The 16,728-nt window shown below is 38.0% G+C and overlaps 1 protein-coding gene across 1 annotated transcript in view; it reads right to left on the bottom strand.

Annotated features, from left to right (window-relative positions):
- The window catches only part of mks1 (MKS transition zone complex subunit 1), a 70,340-nt gene that overhangs the window by 25,082 nt on the left and 28,530 nt on the right, over positions 1-16,728 (bottom strand). The window contains exons 9-12 of the mRNA XM_060847906.1: positions 15,374-15,430; positions 10,982-11,024; positions 7,550-7,612; positions 2,045-2,115 (exon numbers count right to left, since the gene is read on the bottom strand). Coding sequence (XP_060703889.1) covers positions 2,045-2,115; positions 7,550-7,612; positions 10,982-11,024; positions 15,374-15,430 — 234 coding nt within the window. The remainder of the gene's footprint in view (positions 1-2,044; positions 2,116-7,549; positions 7,613-10,981; positions 11,025-15,373; positions 15,431-16,728) is intronic.

Below are 16,728 nucleotides of genomic sequence, written 5' to 3'. Positions count from 1 at the left end.
AGCCAAAGCTAGAGGGCAATGTTTTAAAATTAGAAATCACCCTTTTAGAACAGAGATGAGCAGAATCTTTTTCTTGCAAAGGGATATGTGACTTTGGAATTCTGCCTCAAAGTGGTGAGGGAAGAGTAATTAAATATTTTAAGGCATATCTAAGTAGATTCTTGTTAGGCAAGAGAATAAAAGGCTATTCAGAGTTAGATAGGAATGTGAAATTCAAAACACATAGAACAGCCACAAAACAAAATAAATGGCAGAGCCAGCTCAACAGGTCTGCTATTGCTAGGATAATTATTGACCAGGACACTTCTTTAAATCAGTGACATGGATCATTAACATAGACTTGACACAACAGACAGTTCCCAGTTCAATGTCTCAACCAACAAAGACCCTTCTGGCAGTTTAGCCCTGAATGCTATCTTGTATGTTGCATCCAAATTGCTGCAGTAGAACTTGAACCCACAACCTCTGCCTCAGAAGCGAGGGGGCTATCCACTGAGCCAGGGCTGACAACCCTAGCTTAGACCAATATTTAGCCTTCAAATAAAAATCACTCAGATTATACACTCACTGTCACATTGCTTTTTATGAAATGCTGCTGTGAAACTGAGAGTAAAATTGCCTACATTTCAATAGCGATTATACTTAAAAAAAACTGAGATTTTTGAAGGTGACAAAGAAGACTGATGTAGGCAGAACAGTAGACGTCTATACAGACAAGGCTGTGCATAGTAAATTGGTTAGCAAGGTTAGATCACATGGAATCCAGGGAGAGCTAACCAAATGAATGCAAAATTGCCTTCAAGGTAAGAGACTGAGGATGATGCTGGAGGGTTCTTTTTTGGGCTGGAGGCTTGTGACCAGCGGTGTGCTACAAGGATCGGTGCCATCTTCACTGCTTTTTGTCATTTATATAACTGATTTGGATGTGAATATAGGAGGTATGGTTAGTAAATTTACAGATGACACCAAAATTGGTGGTGCAGTGGAAAGTAAAGGTGATCTCAGAGTACCTTGATCAGAGGAGCCAATGGGTTGAGAAGTGTTTAATGGAGTTTAATTTAGATAAATGTAAGGTCCTGAACTTTGACAAGACAAACCAAGGCAGACTGATAAATTTAATGGTAGGGCCCTGCACAGTGTTCTTGTATGAAGATCTACAGCTGCAGGTGCATAGCTTCTTGAAAGTGGAGTCACAGAAAGACAGAGTGGTGAAGCAGGCATTTGGCATGCTTACCTTCATTGGTCAGCGTAATGCGTATAGGAGTTGGAATGTCATGTTGCAGCTGTACAGCACATTCAGGTTTTGATTCATAAGTGACAGGTTAATCGTGCCATACTGTGCCAATCATCAAAAGTCAATCTAACCCCCTCTTTGCAATTCAACAACACTGGATTATCGCAGAATCCACCACCACAGACATCAAGGATCACCACTGATCAGAAATTCAACTGGACGAACCACGAGAGTTTGTTAGGCTTCACTCCCCATAGACTTTTCACTATGTGTAATGCAGAAGTCATTATTGCGATGGAATGAACATTCCCCACTTGCCTGAATAGGTGCAACCCCAGCAGGACAAGATGTTCAACAGCGACGTATGACTTCTTGATCCTCCTCCACTATCTTATATAATCATTTCATCCATTATCACCACACAGTAGCGGTTATTTGTCAAGCCCCCTGTAATAGCAACTTCCAAACTTCTATCAGCTGGAAAGCAAGGCAACAGACACACAGGAACACCATAAACCACAACTTCAACAGCAAGTCACATATTCCTGAGTTCCACAGACAGTGTTTATTCCTTCAAATTCATTGGAACCTCCTTTCTAACTGCACAGTAGGTTTACCGACACCAGATTGTTATAAGAGGTGGCTCACCACCACCACCACTACTACCTCAAAGGCATTTAGAAGTAGGCAATAACTGTTGGTTTTATCAGCAATGCCCACAACACACGGACTTAAGTATTCACTGATCATCTTAATTCTATTTGTAATCTGATTAACAAAATTCAAACATTGCTCTTGTAATGTCCTTACCTGGCCCTCGACCTTGGTAGAGCAGGTCTGTGTCACTCCAGACAACTGCTGTCTTGAAGAACAGAACCAATCTAGACATTAGAAAACAAAAATTATTTAAGCTTTGTTGGTACCATACACCAGATGTGTCACATACTGCATGGTCACTGAACCAAAATTACAATCACAAAGGGACAGATAGGAAACAACCTACTGTAGGCCATTTGGCCCATTGAGTTTGCTGAACCATTCAATGAGGTCATGATTGATCTGATAATCCTCAACTGTACTTTCCCACCTTTCACCATAACCCTAGATTACCATGCTGTTCAAAATTTAGTCTCTCTCAGCCTTGAATATTCTTAAAGATCAGCCTCTCCACTTCCTCGGCAGTAAATAATTCCACAAATTTAGTACTCTCACAAAAGAAATTTCTCCTTACCTCTGTCTTAAACAGGTAATACTTTACTTTGAGATTATGCCTCAGGTTCTCGACTTTTCCACAATCTCACTGCACCTACCCTATAAATATTTTGAAACTGTATAGTTGTGCACCATGTTGAACAAACCATATCCAAATCATGGAAACATCTAGTAGCTGCACATTGTACATTATAAGCTTTGCACAAAGCATGTACAGGTACACAATCCTTTATGTGAAAGTTTGAAATTCAAAAAGCTTCGAAATTTGAAGTTTTTTTCGTGAAGATGTTTTTCTGCATATCAAGGTTGTTTGGCGTGCGAACAGGTGACCCATCTCCACACCAACTTAAACCACATCACTCAGATGTGATGTGGCGGCGTCGCCCAGCACTGGCAGGCATCAATTGTGTCTCAGCACTCGTACTAGTCACACGTGGGTTTGCTATTCGATAACGGTTTTTAAAATTCACTGTAAAAATGTCTTTTATTCCGAAATCTGAAAACCAAAATATTCCTAAATCTGAAAAACAACTGGCCCAAGGTTTTTGGATAAAGGATTGTGTACCTGTATTTCCTTTCATCCAAAGTTTTTGGACCATGTCCTCGCCTGCAATAAGCCCCTTTCACCCAGGACTTCTGTGACCTACATGAGCTCTTCACCATGCAATGCCCGCATTTTTAAATACTCAAGCTTCTTTTCAAATCCCACAACAGTCTTTCCCCTCCACTTCCAGCTCCTCAACTCTAGAATATATCTGCATTTCTCTAATTCTGATCTCTTGAACAACCCAAGTTTAGTTGCTGGACTACTGATGACCATGCCTTCAGCCACTATGTCCTAACCTTTTGCATTTCCTCCCTAGACTACGCTGCCTCTCTTCCCTCCTTTAATATGCGTCTTTAAACAACTGTTGCTCAACCGCCTTAGTATTTTACATGATGTAGTCCAAAACTTGTTTGATAACAGTCTTGTGGACTGTCTTGGGATGTTTAGTAACATGAATGGTGCTAAGTAAATACAAATTAATACTCTTTCCTAAAAATTTGCTGAAAACAACTTTTGGCTTGGAGTGTGGAGAGAACCTGGAGGCAGTGAAAGGAGGATGACATAGGAGCATCTAGTAGAAAGGAATCTAGAATCATGTGAGGGAGTATCTAGAAACTATTCTGAGTCTTTATCAAACTGGCCCTTTCCTTTAAATTTTTATAGCACTGATTCACAAATTCAAATCTCAGAAATTTTCCTGAGTTATTACAGATTTTAGTAAGTTTATACAATAAGTGAGTTAGGAACAAGTGATCGCCATTGAGCCTTTCAAGCCTGCCCCACCACTCTAAAGTTCATGACTGAATCTGATTACTTCTTATTCTGGCCTATTGCCAATAACCTTCCACTCCCTTTTATTAATCAAGGATCTATCAACTTCTGCCTTAAAAGTATTCAACATTGGTTGTTGTTAAGGATATAAAGCACAAAAATGTGTTTATAATTACAGCTTATAATTTTATAATTTGATTTGGTAATTTGTATAATTTAACAATACATGTAATTACAAGGAAGATTCCATTAAAGTGGAAAATAATGAGTATAATTCCTTAATTCAAAAATTGAGGGAAGCAAAGTTGGAAGCCACAAGCCAGTTAACTTAACATTTGTCACAAAAACGACATTATCAGCTATTAATAAAGACATTAGAGCAGATCACTTAGAAAAAGTCAGGTTATAGGCAGAGTCAACATCACATTTATACAATTTATTAGTATTTTGAAGATATAACATGCTGCGGACAAAAAGGATGCACTGTATTTAGGCTTTGAGAAAGCATTTGATCAGGTGTCATGTCAAAGATTATAGGGGAAAATAAAAGCTCATGGTGCAAGGGTATCATTTGGTATGGACAGAAGACAGGCAAGTTAATAACAAATGGATAACCTTCTGGTTGGTAAGATGTGGTGTGTCACAAGGTCCGGTGCTGAGGTCTCAATTTACATAAATGCTTAGACGAAAGGATCAAAGATTTGATCGCCAAATTTTTTGGTGACACAAATGTTAAAATAAGTTATGGAAAGCACATTAGGATACTACAAAGGGTATAGCTAGTGAGTGGCAAAGATTTGGTAAATACAAGTATCATGTGGGAAAATCTGAAATTTCCATTTTGACAGGAAGAATAAAATAGAAGCATACTATCTAAATGATGAGACATTGCAGGACTCAAATTCAGATGGATCTGGGTGTCACAGTGTATGAGTCACAAAAAGGTAAACATGTAGATACAACAAGTAATTAGGAAAGCTAATATAATGTTATAATTTATTGTCAAGTGAATGAAATATAAAAGTAGGGAGGTTATGCTTCAGTTATTCAGGACATTTGGAAGACCATGTCTGCAGTACTGTTCACAGATTAGCCTCCATATTTAGAGAAAAATGTTAATGTATTGGAAGCAGTTTAAAGAAAATTTACCACTTGAAATGGACACCTTTCTTGTAAAGAAAAGTTGGACAGGTTGGACTTACTGGAGTTTTCAAGAATAAAAGGCGATTTGATTGTAACATACAAAATTCTGAGGTGTCTTGACAGAGTGAATATGTTTTTATTATGGGAGAATCTATAATTGGGGGTACTTGAAAATAAGGGATGGCCTATTTGAGATAGAGGTAAAGACAAATTCTCTCTCAATGAGGGTCAGTAATCTTTGGAACTCTCTTCCTTGAAAGGCAATGATAGCAGAATTCTTAAGATGTTTATAAAATAGGCGTTAATAGATTCTGGATAAGCAAGAATGGGGGTGAAAGATTACCCGAGATAGGCAGGAATATGCAGTATCAGATCAGTAATGATCTTATTGAATAATGGAAAAGGCTCAAGGGGCCAATTGGCCTACTTCTACTCCTACTTTGCATGTTTGTATGAGCACACTAAAAGCTTTAAATAACTCTGGTAATTTTCCCAAATCTGTGTTGATGAGTCAGTGCTGTAAAGAAAATTAAAGAAAAGTTCAAAGAAATGATGAAAAGTTACACTTCACTGTTTTAAACATCCCCTTCATTGTAATCCTTCTTCCAGGTACACCAAGCCACCCTCCTTTCACTGCTTCTAGGTTCTTCCCAAATTCTCCACATGTCATGATTATTATGTATTTTTCCCATTTCTCTGTCAATTAATTAAGTTCCCCATTACTGAATTCTGGGTTTCAATAAAAAAGCAAAGACATAAAATTTACTAAATAGATAAAAATATATAAGGATCAGGAATGCTGTTTCAATATCTTCAGCAATTGAAACACAATTTGATCTCAAAAATCTATGAATCCTTCTGTAATACTTTATAAAGTTTAATAATAAAAACATTTTCAACTAAATTAGCACAAATTTTAGATTTGGCAATACATTGTTACACATCAAAAGAAAAGCATGCCTTTAGAGTCACTGCAAGCAACTCTACAGGAGATCCATTAATACAGATGTATAATATTAAGGGGTAGGCGAAAGTAGGTAATGCAGATGCTGGAGATTAGAGTCAAGATTAGAGTGGTGATGGAAAAGCACAGCAGGTCAGGCAGCATCTGAGGAGCAGGAAAATCAACTTTTTGGGCAAAAGCCCTTCATCAGCAATGAAGCACCTGCTGCGCTTTTCCAGCACCACTCTAATCTTGACTCTAATATTAAGTTGTACCTACCACAGTACAAAGCAATCACTTATTAAAATAAGGAGTTTCCTGTTGGTTTCTTCTGATCTTTGGAGGGAAGCCAGACATGTGCAAGCAGTGAATATCTCAGAACCTCTATAGCAACTAACTTCTAAACAAATGCAGGATTAGCCTTGGCTTAGTTATAACTCGAGACTTCAGCATGCAACTAAATCTGACACTTATGAGCAGAACAAAGAGTGGTGTACTTTTGCAGGCACTGTCTTTCAAATGACATATTAAACTGGGATCACATTAGTAATGGACATAAATGTTCCCACTGCACTATTCGAACTGGACAGCACCCTTGGTATCCTGGTCAAATTCTATGCTTTATCGGACTCCACCCAATTTAGATTATCTATTATTTACCTCTTTGCCAACTGTGGAAGTCTCTTGAATACTTGACCACCTCTGAAGTATTTTGGATGAGTCCTGAGCCCCTTTAAATGCAAGCTAATTATTTCCTTTTTTTCTACGATATTGTTATTTTCCACACATACACCTCACAACCTTTAATGGACAGACCACTTCAGTAGCAAAATAACAGTTAAGTTGGACACCAAAATGTTTCCATCCTTAATAAGTTGAGTGTTTCCTCACATACACTGCAAACAAAGTCGCAGGAAATTTGCCAGTATAAACAAACAGACCAGGTGATGTATGAGATTGCTGAGAAATAAATCAAGGTGGAGCTCTGACCAAAGCAGAGATTCTATATGCTGGATTAGAATTGTTGCATGGCAATTCAAGGTATCAGAAATACAAGTTATTAGATTAGATTCCCTACAGTGTGGAAACAGGCCCTTCGACCCAACGAGCCCACACCAACACTCCGAAGAGTAACCCACTTCCCTCTGACTAATGCACCTAATACTACTGGCAAATTAGCCTGGCCAATTCATCTGGCCTGCACATCTTTGGACTGAGGAAAAGTTTTTTAAAAATGTCAATTCTTATTCATTGAGGAAATAAACATACAAAATTTAAGAAATGAAGTTGAGCAGGTAAAAAGATAACCTGTACCTGAACTGCTCCATTGTTCTTGACACCAGTTCAACAAGAAAAGGGAAGCCTGTATAGCATATCCTTCAATCACATGGGTGGTTCAACAAGGGAGGACTAAGCTGTTACAAACCCTTCTTCATTCAGGATGGCAGAACAATTGGAGAGTGGTAACTAATAGGAATCTTCTTTTACTCACTTAGGCAGATGAGCAGTGGAGCACTAGCCAGTGGGAATTTCACTTTACACATGATGTTGAATAACTTATTAACACGAGACCAAGAGAGTGAAGGAAAAGGAGAAATTACACTTGGAGAGGCAAAATAACATACGAGTGTGCAAAAGCTAAAGCCACATACTATCACCTATGCACATGCACACTGAGAAGAAATAATAATATACTTACTGTCTGGAAGTTCAAGGAGAAACTGTACATACAGATTGTCATATTCAAAACCCTGAGCTGACACTGAAAGATCAAAAGTAAAATCAGCCAAATCAAACACTGAATCTGGCCCAACACTACAAAAATATCTGGTTCCTTCATGGAGTATACCCAAACTTATAAGGCATATAGTGCAAAGTCTACGAGAAAATCCATTTGTGACCACTTTGTTTTATACTCCCAGTCAAGGTTTCCCATTCTTCTAGTATTCAACTATGCTGCCAGTTCCTGATACTCAGCAATGTTCACCTCCCATCATTTGTGAATACTCACTCTGCAGCTACTCAAGGTTACAGCCAGACTTTTCACCATTATCATCTGAAATCTCAGTAAAGCAACATCTTTGGAAAAAAAGTTGCACCTGCGCTTACTGTACTGTGATGTTGCAGACAGATGAGTCGTGCAATGTTTAGAAAGCTTGTCTGCAGATATGTAAGAACTTTTGTTTTGTATCATAACAGGGACCACAGAGAAAATGGGCTGGGAGGACGTGGCTAATGATTCACCTTGACCAAAGGGAGGAGATCCAAATGGGAAATGAAAAAGTCAGTCTGCATTATCTGTTTATTTAAAGATTTACTAATGCATCATAGGATACATTGGGATTACTGCCATTTTAGAGCTAATAAAAGTCTCACATCATAAAATAAAATTTGAGATTATAGATTTTAGTCGTTAAGAACCACTACATATCAACTGACTGCAGCAGCATGCTGTTGGGCACAATGCTGAATCCCTAAGGGGCTACAAGGATTTACTGATGATTCCCACTTCACATCTGGGCAGTAATGGTCAAATTACCCTATAGAGAGGACAGTTACCCTGTCAAAGTATTTAACAACTGTGTGATGACTGATGATTCAATTCAAATTAAAATTATTTTAATTAGTCCCATCACACACTCAACAAACCATGTGCAGCATTCTAAGCTAGGAGTACAAAATCCAACTGCACTAGTACAATTGCCTCATACTGTGCCCTTAGACACTGCACAATGAATTTTGCAGACTATTTAGCTCATGCGTACAAGTTGAATATTTATCAGCAACAGAACTGATATACTGATATTAATATACTGATCAGCAACAGAAATCCTGACTGGCTTTTCTCCTCCACTGCCAGACATACTGATGTTTTCCAGTACACCTCACCATTGCTTTGGTCATGACCAGCTATTGGTCAGTGCTGAGGCTCTAAATGGGAATAAACTGCTGCAATTGAATCTTGATCTGATGGAGAACTGAGTCTTATCTGGCAAATGACATTTACTTCAGACAAAGGTAGTGGAATGCATGTAGACAAGACGCCAAATATATTTATATCTACAATATAAAAGGACTAGAGGTTGGTTGAGAATGCAAGATATCTTCGTATAATTGCACATAATTTTAAGATTCATTATCATATTATAAAAATATATCCAAAGCAAATGTAGCATTAGGTTGCATTGCCAAAGTGAATCAGTATTACATACAGATTTTTGTTGACAAAAGAATTATATGAGGACAAAGCTTTACATGATGAATGATACTGGAGGCAATGGAAAAATAAGGCTTTGCAGTTTGTTTGGACAAGAGATTCCCACATCAGGGTGATGGGCAGAAACTGGAACAAAAATAGAATCAGGTGGAGAAACTCAGCAGTTCTGGCAGCATCTATGGAGAGAAAGCAGAGTAAACATTTCAGGTCCAATGACCCTTCTTCAGAACACAATTAAAACAGATGACTGTTTAAAATTATAAAGGCCTAGAAGACTAGAATCATGCGATCAAATTTTGAAAGAGTAAGTCAGGAACTTTTTCTTTCCTTTCCATTTGAATCCAAAAATGTCTCAAAGGTAGGAGATAGACGGTGGTGATGCAAGATTGTTTTTCAGACTAGAAGCCTGTGACCAGCCGTGTGCTGCAAGAATCTATGTTGAGTCCACTGCTTTGTCATTTATACAAAAGATTTGGATGTGCACATGGGAAGAATGATTAATAAGTTTGCAGATGACACCAAAATTAGTGGGGTAGCGGACAAGTAAATGATTATCTCAGAATACAATGGGCCCTTGACCAGATGGCCTGATGAATGGCAGATGGAGTTTAATTTAGATAAATGTGATGTTACATTTTGGTAAGACAAATCAGGGCAGGACTTAAAGATTTAACAGTACAGTACTGGGAGGGTTGCAGAACAAAGAGACCCTGTGGTGCAACTTCGTAGTTCCATGAAGATGGAGTCACAGGTAGATAGGGTAGTGAAGGTGGTTTTCGGTATGTTGCTTTTATTGGTCAGTGCATTCAGCATAGGAATTGGGATCTCATGTTGCGGCTGTACAGAATATTGGTGAAACCACTTTTGAAATACTGTGTGCAATTCTGGTCTCTCCACTACAGGAAACATGTTGTTAAATATGAAAGGATTCAGAAAAGATTTACAAGGATGTTGCCGAGGTTGGAGGTTTTTGAGTTCTTGGGAGAGGCTGAATGGGCTAGGGCTATTTTACCTGCAGCAGAGGCTGTGGGGTGACCTTATAGAGGTTTATAAAATCATGAGGGGCATAGGGTAAATAGACAAGATCTTTTTCCCCAGAGTAGGAGAGTCCAAAACTAGAAGGCATACATTTAAGATGAGAAGGGAAATCTTTAAAAGGGACTTAAGGAGCAACGTTTTCAGAGTGGTGCATGCACAGAATGAGCTGCCTGAGGAAGTGGTGGAGGCAGGTACAATTACAACATTCAAAAGGCATCTGAATGGATACATAAATAGGAAGGGCTTAGAAGGATATGGGCCAAATGCAAGCAAATGGGACTAGTTTCATTTAGGATAGCTGGTAGGCATGAACAGGTTGGACCAAGGGGACTTTCCATGCTGTACAACTCTGAGGACAGTACACCAATAAAACTAGTTCATGTTCTTGAGTGGGCACAGATCCATTGATCTTAAAGAGAGATCTGGACTAGATCTTGATCAGGGTGGAAATCACAGAATATAAAAAGTAAAATAATTAATTAAAAACAGATAATGAATTCAGACCATGGATGTTCATCTAGACTAGTAGTGATTACCTTAGATAGTCCAAGAGAATTTTTCAGATTTGATTCTCCCTCGGTTATTACATGACCGCTGGCAATGTTGCAAATAGCAATGTTTGGGGAATTGTGGTCGTATAGGGCAGACATGATAGACCAGTAAATCTTCTCCTGCTGTTCATCTTTCATGTGTTTATCCACTGTGGGTCAGCCCAGAAACTTATTGAGTTACATTGCTTAGTACTGCCACCAGGGGATGTATTTAAATAGTGCCAACATGATCCATTATTTCTTGTGGATTCTGAAGGTTTTTGCGATTTAGTTTTTGCTAGTAAGAACATCTAGGTTTTTAAAAGCAATGCCATAACAAACTTACCAATTTCTCCATTCACAAACAACTGAAGAGTACCAATGGGAGGCTGCAAGAATTAGAATGGAATGAATTTCAAAACTGAAGTCAATCACAATTCAAACACCTTCATTACACTCAACCATCTGTTCACCATTCCATTTCAATTTGACCAAAAAGAAATCATAGACTGAGAGAAAAAAAGTGTGGTGTTCGAATTTGGTACATCGTAGTCAATCAAGATGTCAGTCTGTGGTTATAATATCTAGGTTTCTTATTGAATCGCAGGTGAAGAGAGAAAGAGATGAACAAATAGAGATATCTCTGGAAGTAGATTTGCTCGCTGAGCTAGAAGGTTCATTTTCAGACGTTCCTTCACCATACTAGGTAACATCATCAGATGAAGCACTGGTCGTATGGCCAACTTTCTATTTATTTGTTTAGGTTTCCTTGGGTTAGTGATGCCATTTCCTGTGGTGATTTCCTGTTCTTTTTCTCAGGGGGTGGTAAAGAGATAGCTCTTCATGGGAATGCAAAGAAATAAGGGCATAAGAAGTCATCATTGATGAAGAATAATCTGATTCAACTGTTTAAAATGACAAAAGTACTTGATAGGGTACAGAATATTTTCTCTAAAAAGTGGAAATCAAGTATATGGTTTTAAAGTCAGGCTATTCATGGAGTGTAATAAGACCATTTGAGAGAGATGTGCATTCACAAAAACTTGGAACTTTTTCCTGAAACAGCATGTGAACGATGTATGGACTGAGAAACAGATTTTGTTCAGTAAAAGCATCAAAGGATAAGGGTCAAAGGAACACAGATGGAGCTATAATATAAATAGCTAAGATGTAATAAATTTGGAGGAGGTGCAAGAGGCCTAATGGCCTATTCTGTTCATAGGAAGAGTAGCAGTAGCTAGGTTTTTTTTTACTATCAACCAGTTAACTATATAAGGTATCTATAAAGTCAAAAGGACAAGACACAACTTTAAGCAAGAGAACAAAATTGTTTTTGGAGGTAAGGAGGTAAATGATTACTAACAAAACATTGGAGAAACAGCTGCAGAGAAAGGTTTAACATTGAGTACAATATGCCTTCTTCAGAACATTCTCTCTCCACAGATATTGCCAAACTACTGAGTTTCTCAAGCATTCTCTGTCTTTATTTCAAATTCCAGCTTCACAGTATTTTGCTTTTCTTTCAGTCAAAGATTATCAGGCTTAGGCAGGAACATGGAGCTGAGGTTACAATCAGACCAGCCACGAGTTTATTAATTGGCAGTGCACAGTCTGTTGCCACTCCTTACTCTTGGATTCATAGGGCTGTTCACATAGTTCAAATTGTGTCCTACAACTCCTGAGTGAAATTAGAATTTCTATATTCTATTTCCAATATTTTTTTCCATTCTTCTCCAGGATAGGACTCTCTTAACAAGTTATCTCTATGTCATCTACTTCAACAGGCAGGGAAACAACCTATTAACCAATGGAGGACAACATGCCATCTGCTTTCCTAATTATTTGCTGGACCTGAATGCTAGCCTATAAATATAGAAAAAAATACAGGAACTGGAAGCAAGACTCGGGTTTTCGGTCCCTTGAGCCTGCCCCATCATTCAGTATGATCATGACTGATCCTCGACCTCAAAACCATAATCCTACTTTTCCCCATACCCCTTGATGTAGCAAATTCTTTTTTGAATAAAATGACTCACGAACAAAGATACTCATGTATCTTTGGGAACATCAACAAAGCCTAATCTCTCTCTATCAATCCTTGAACTTTCAGTTTTGTCTACCAAAAGTGTGTAACTTGACACTTACTGACACCATATTATATGCAACATGCTCTTGCCTATTCACGTCGAATGTCAAATTTCCTCAAAGCCTCCTTGTATCATGATCATCATTAGACTCCTAATTCCAGAATTCAAATTCCACTACCTGTCATGTCAGGACTTGAACCACAGTCCTCCAGGAGCTTGGCAGGTTGATGGATTAATAGTCTCATGATAATACCACTAGTCCACCGCCATCCATTTTTATAGAATCCCTACAGTGTGCAACAGGCCAATTTGCCAAAAAGTTCACACCAACCATTCAAAGGGTATCTCACTCAGAGACATTCCCCTACATTATCCCTGACAAATACATCTAACCTACACATCCATGGGAAATTTAGCATGGCCAATCCACCTAACCTGTACATCTTTGGAGTGTGGGAGGAAACTAGAGCACCCAGAGGAATCTCACGCAGACACGGGGAGAATGTGTAAACTCCACACAGACCATCGCCAGAGGCTGGAACTGAACCCGAACCCAGATCCCTGGCGCTGCAAGGCAGCAGTGCTAACCAGTGAGCCATCGTGCCACCCCGTATCCTCCTTAAAATTTAAATTCCCTCCAAGATTTATGTTGTAATCAAATTTGGAAATATTACATTTAATTATTACATCCCCAAATCACTGGGAATAGCTGTGGGTTAAGCACTCATCCTGTGGTACACCAGTAGTAACACTCTGCCATAATTTATTCCTCTCTGCCATAATTTATTACTCTCTGTTTTCTGCCTATTAAGCAATTCTCAAACCACAGTAGTACGTTAACCAAATCCCATGTATTCTAATTATGTTTGCTAAGCTTCTGAGTGGGATCATATTTAAAACTTTCTGGAAATTCAAATCAACGACACCAACTACTTCTCTTTCATCTATGCCACAAGAGATATCTCAAAAAACTCTTAACAGGTTTGTCAAACCTGATTCCCTTTTCAAAGGTTCATGCTGACTCTGCACAATCCAATGATCATGTTTAAGTGCCTAGTTATTACATCCTTTAGAATGAATTAAAACATTCTCCCTTTGACTGATGTCAAACTAACAGATCTGTGGTTCTCAGTTTCTTCTCTCCTTCCCTTCTTAAATAGTGGAGTTACATTTGCTAATTGCCAGTCTGGAGGAAGTTTTCCAAAATCTACAGAATTTTGAAAGATAACCACCAAGGCAGCTACATGTCTATGTATTGTTCAATACTCTAGGATGAAGTTCATCTGGTTAAGGGATTTTATTAAACTTCACGCAAATTTAAATTAATTTTTCAAGTACCACCTCTTCATTCATTCTAATTTCTTTCACTTCTTTGCTTTCACAATCCCCTGGGTTACCTAGATTTTTTTAGGAGATTTGAGATCTTTACTCGTGAAGACAAAGATCGATTGTTAGTTTGTCCATTGTTTTCTAATATAAATTTGCCTCTCTCTGCTTGTAATGGATCCATATTTGTCCTTGTTGATGATTAACTCTCGACATATGTAAAGAAGCTTTTACATTCCACTTTTATGTTACTCACAAGCATGGATTATTTTCCCTCTCATTATCAGTTCCTTGGTCACACTTTTCTGGATTCTAATATTGTCCTGAACCTTAGACTTACTGCTTTTTCTGGCATCATTACAAGCCACTTCTTTTGATCTAATGCAATCTTCACTTTTTTTGTTCAGTACAGTTGATTCACCTTTACAATAGTGTCTTTTTTATCTTAGAGGAATGTATATTGAAAACGAGATAATACTTCATTAAATACTATCCACCATTTCCATACTCCCTTACATATCTACAGTTTCCTTTGTATAGATTTCTGACTCTAGTTTCAGAACCAATTACATATCATTTTCAAACGTAAAATAAAACTCTCATATTATAGTCATTATTTCCTCATTGCTCCTTTATAACATTGTTATTAATTAGCCCTTTCTTATTAAACATTATTAAATCTAAAATATTTAAATCTTTAGATGATTCCTTAATATATTGCTCCAGAAACCCATCTTATACACATTTCAGGAATTGATCTTTCACTGCATTAATGCTGATCAAATAAACCTGTTGGACTATAACCTGGTGTCATGTGACTTTTAATTGCATTATGGCTGATAAGTTTACTCGGTCATTATAAAAATTAAAATCACCTATTATTACCGGTCCATGCACTGAGATGAATACAATAATAGCATCTTGTTATCAGACAGAAACTCAGGCTTGAGAGCCAAAATGGCTGAACCCTTTTCCCAAATACCACCCAAGCTATTAGCAAAGTGATCTGTGAACAGTAGTCATGTCACCTGCTAGTGAGACAGCAGCAGTATAGCTGATTTGATATCAAAAAATGGCAATTGTTCTCTGGAAATACTAGTCAGCATAACCAACATTTTAACTTTAGCCTCAATGAAATTATGCTCGCTACTAATGCAATGGTCAGCTTCATGCTAATTCTGGTTGAAGTGTGTATAACTCTATGCGGACTTGCTTATATTGGAAATCTACCAATCTTGCGACCAAAGCATCGTATCTAAATACACATGTAAAATTATTCTATCTTCTTGAAAACTAAAGCTAAAAAGGGGAAAACAAAAACTTACTATTTCAAATTCTTCTCCAACCAAAGTATGAAGGTAATCCTTGTGTCTGTTGTACAGCTGTCAACAAAAAGGGTAAGATCTGAATTGTCAAGACTTTAATTTGAATAAAAGGCGATACAAATTAGATATACAGTTAAAGATGAGAATCTGCATATTTATCATTGCTTAATCATCAAGGCATTTTTTTTTAGTGTATATTAAACTAGACTTTATACTCAGTCAAGTTTATTTTGTTTGTTGTACACAGGCTGAGGGTGGAGCATGAGAAAGAATTTTAATAGTACTGATTATCAAACATCACAAGGGCTGGAACAAGCAAACTGGTAAAATTGAGATTCAGATACATCAGGTAATGCTCAGCTTGGTTTTAAAAGATTACAGAAGAAACAGAGGATTGAACAAGTGAAGAGTATTCAGGTCTGGACCAAGTGATATGAAGGAAACCCTTAATTGACCCTTGATCTTCACATATTCAAGGAACTATTCGTAGGAGTATTCACAGTTAACTCTCTAAAATCTCTACATATAGAGATGAGAAAGAAAAGACACAACAGAAAAGTCGGGGAACAAGTTAGAATTTTCTTCTCATCTTTTTCGGAACACAGCATCCTTCTTAGGTACGAAAACAGTTTGGAACAACTTGGAACATACACTGAGCCATTGGAAATCAATGTACTTGACAGGAACAAAAAGCAGAAAACTTCTTGGAAGTAACGTTAAACAAAAAATCAGGTTGTCTATTGAAACCATGTCTTTAATTAGGGAAAAAACCGTAAACAGATGTGAAAGACAGAATTTAGGCTTGGAGAAACAAATACGAAATGACTTGTTAGAAGTGATAGGAATAGAATAAGTGAAAACCTAAGAAAGATCAGTAGATACTGAGACAATCACTTCAGTACAGAATGCTTACTTAGCTCAGTCTGACATATAGAGTCATTGAGATGTAGAGCCAGGAAACAGCCCCTTCGGTCCAACCCGTCCATGCCGACCAGATATCCCAACCCAATCTAGTCCCACCTGCCAGCAACCGGCCCATATCCCTCCAAACCTTTCCTATTCATATACCCATCCAAATGTCTTTTAAATGTTGCAATTGTACCGGCCTCCACCACTTCCTCTGCCAGCTCATTCCATACACGGACCACCCTCTGCGTGAAAAGTTACTTCTTAGGTCTCTTTCATATCTTTCCCCTCTCACCTTAAACCTATGCCCTCTAGTTCTGGATTCCCCCACCCCAGGGAAAATGTGTCTATTTATCCTATCCATGCCCCTCATAATTTTGTAAACCTCTATAAGGTCACCCCTCAGCCTTCGATACTCCAGGGAAAACAGCCCTAGCCTATTCAACCTC

This window comes from Hemiscyllium ocellatum, chromosome 31, assembly GCF_020745735.1.
Source record: "Hemiscyllium ocellatum isolate sHemOce1 chromosome 31, sHemOce1.pat.X.cur, whole genome shotgun sequence".
NCBI classification, from domain to species: domain Eukaryota; kingdom Metazoa; phylum Chordata; class Chondrichthyes; order Orectolobiformes; family Hemiscylliidae; genus Hemiscyllium; species Hemiscyllium ocellatum.
The sequence above is the reverse complement of the archived record's forward strand: the minus strand, read 5'-3'. Positions and strand labels throughout refer to the sequence as shown.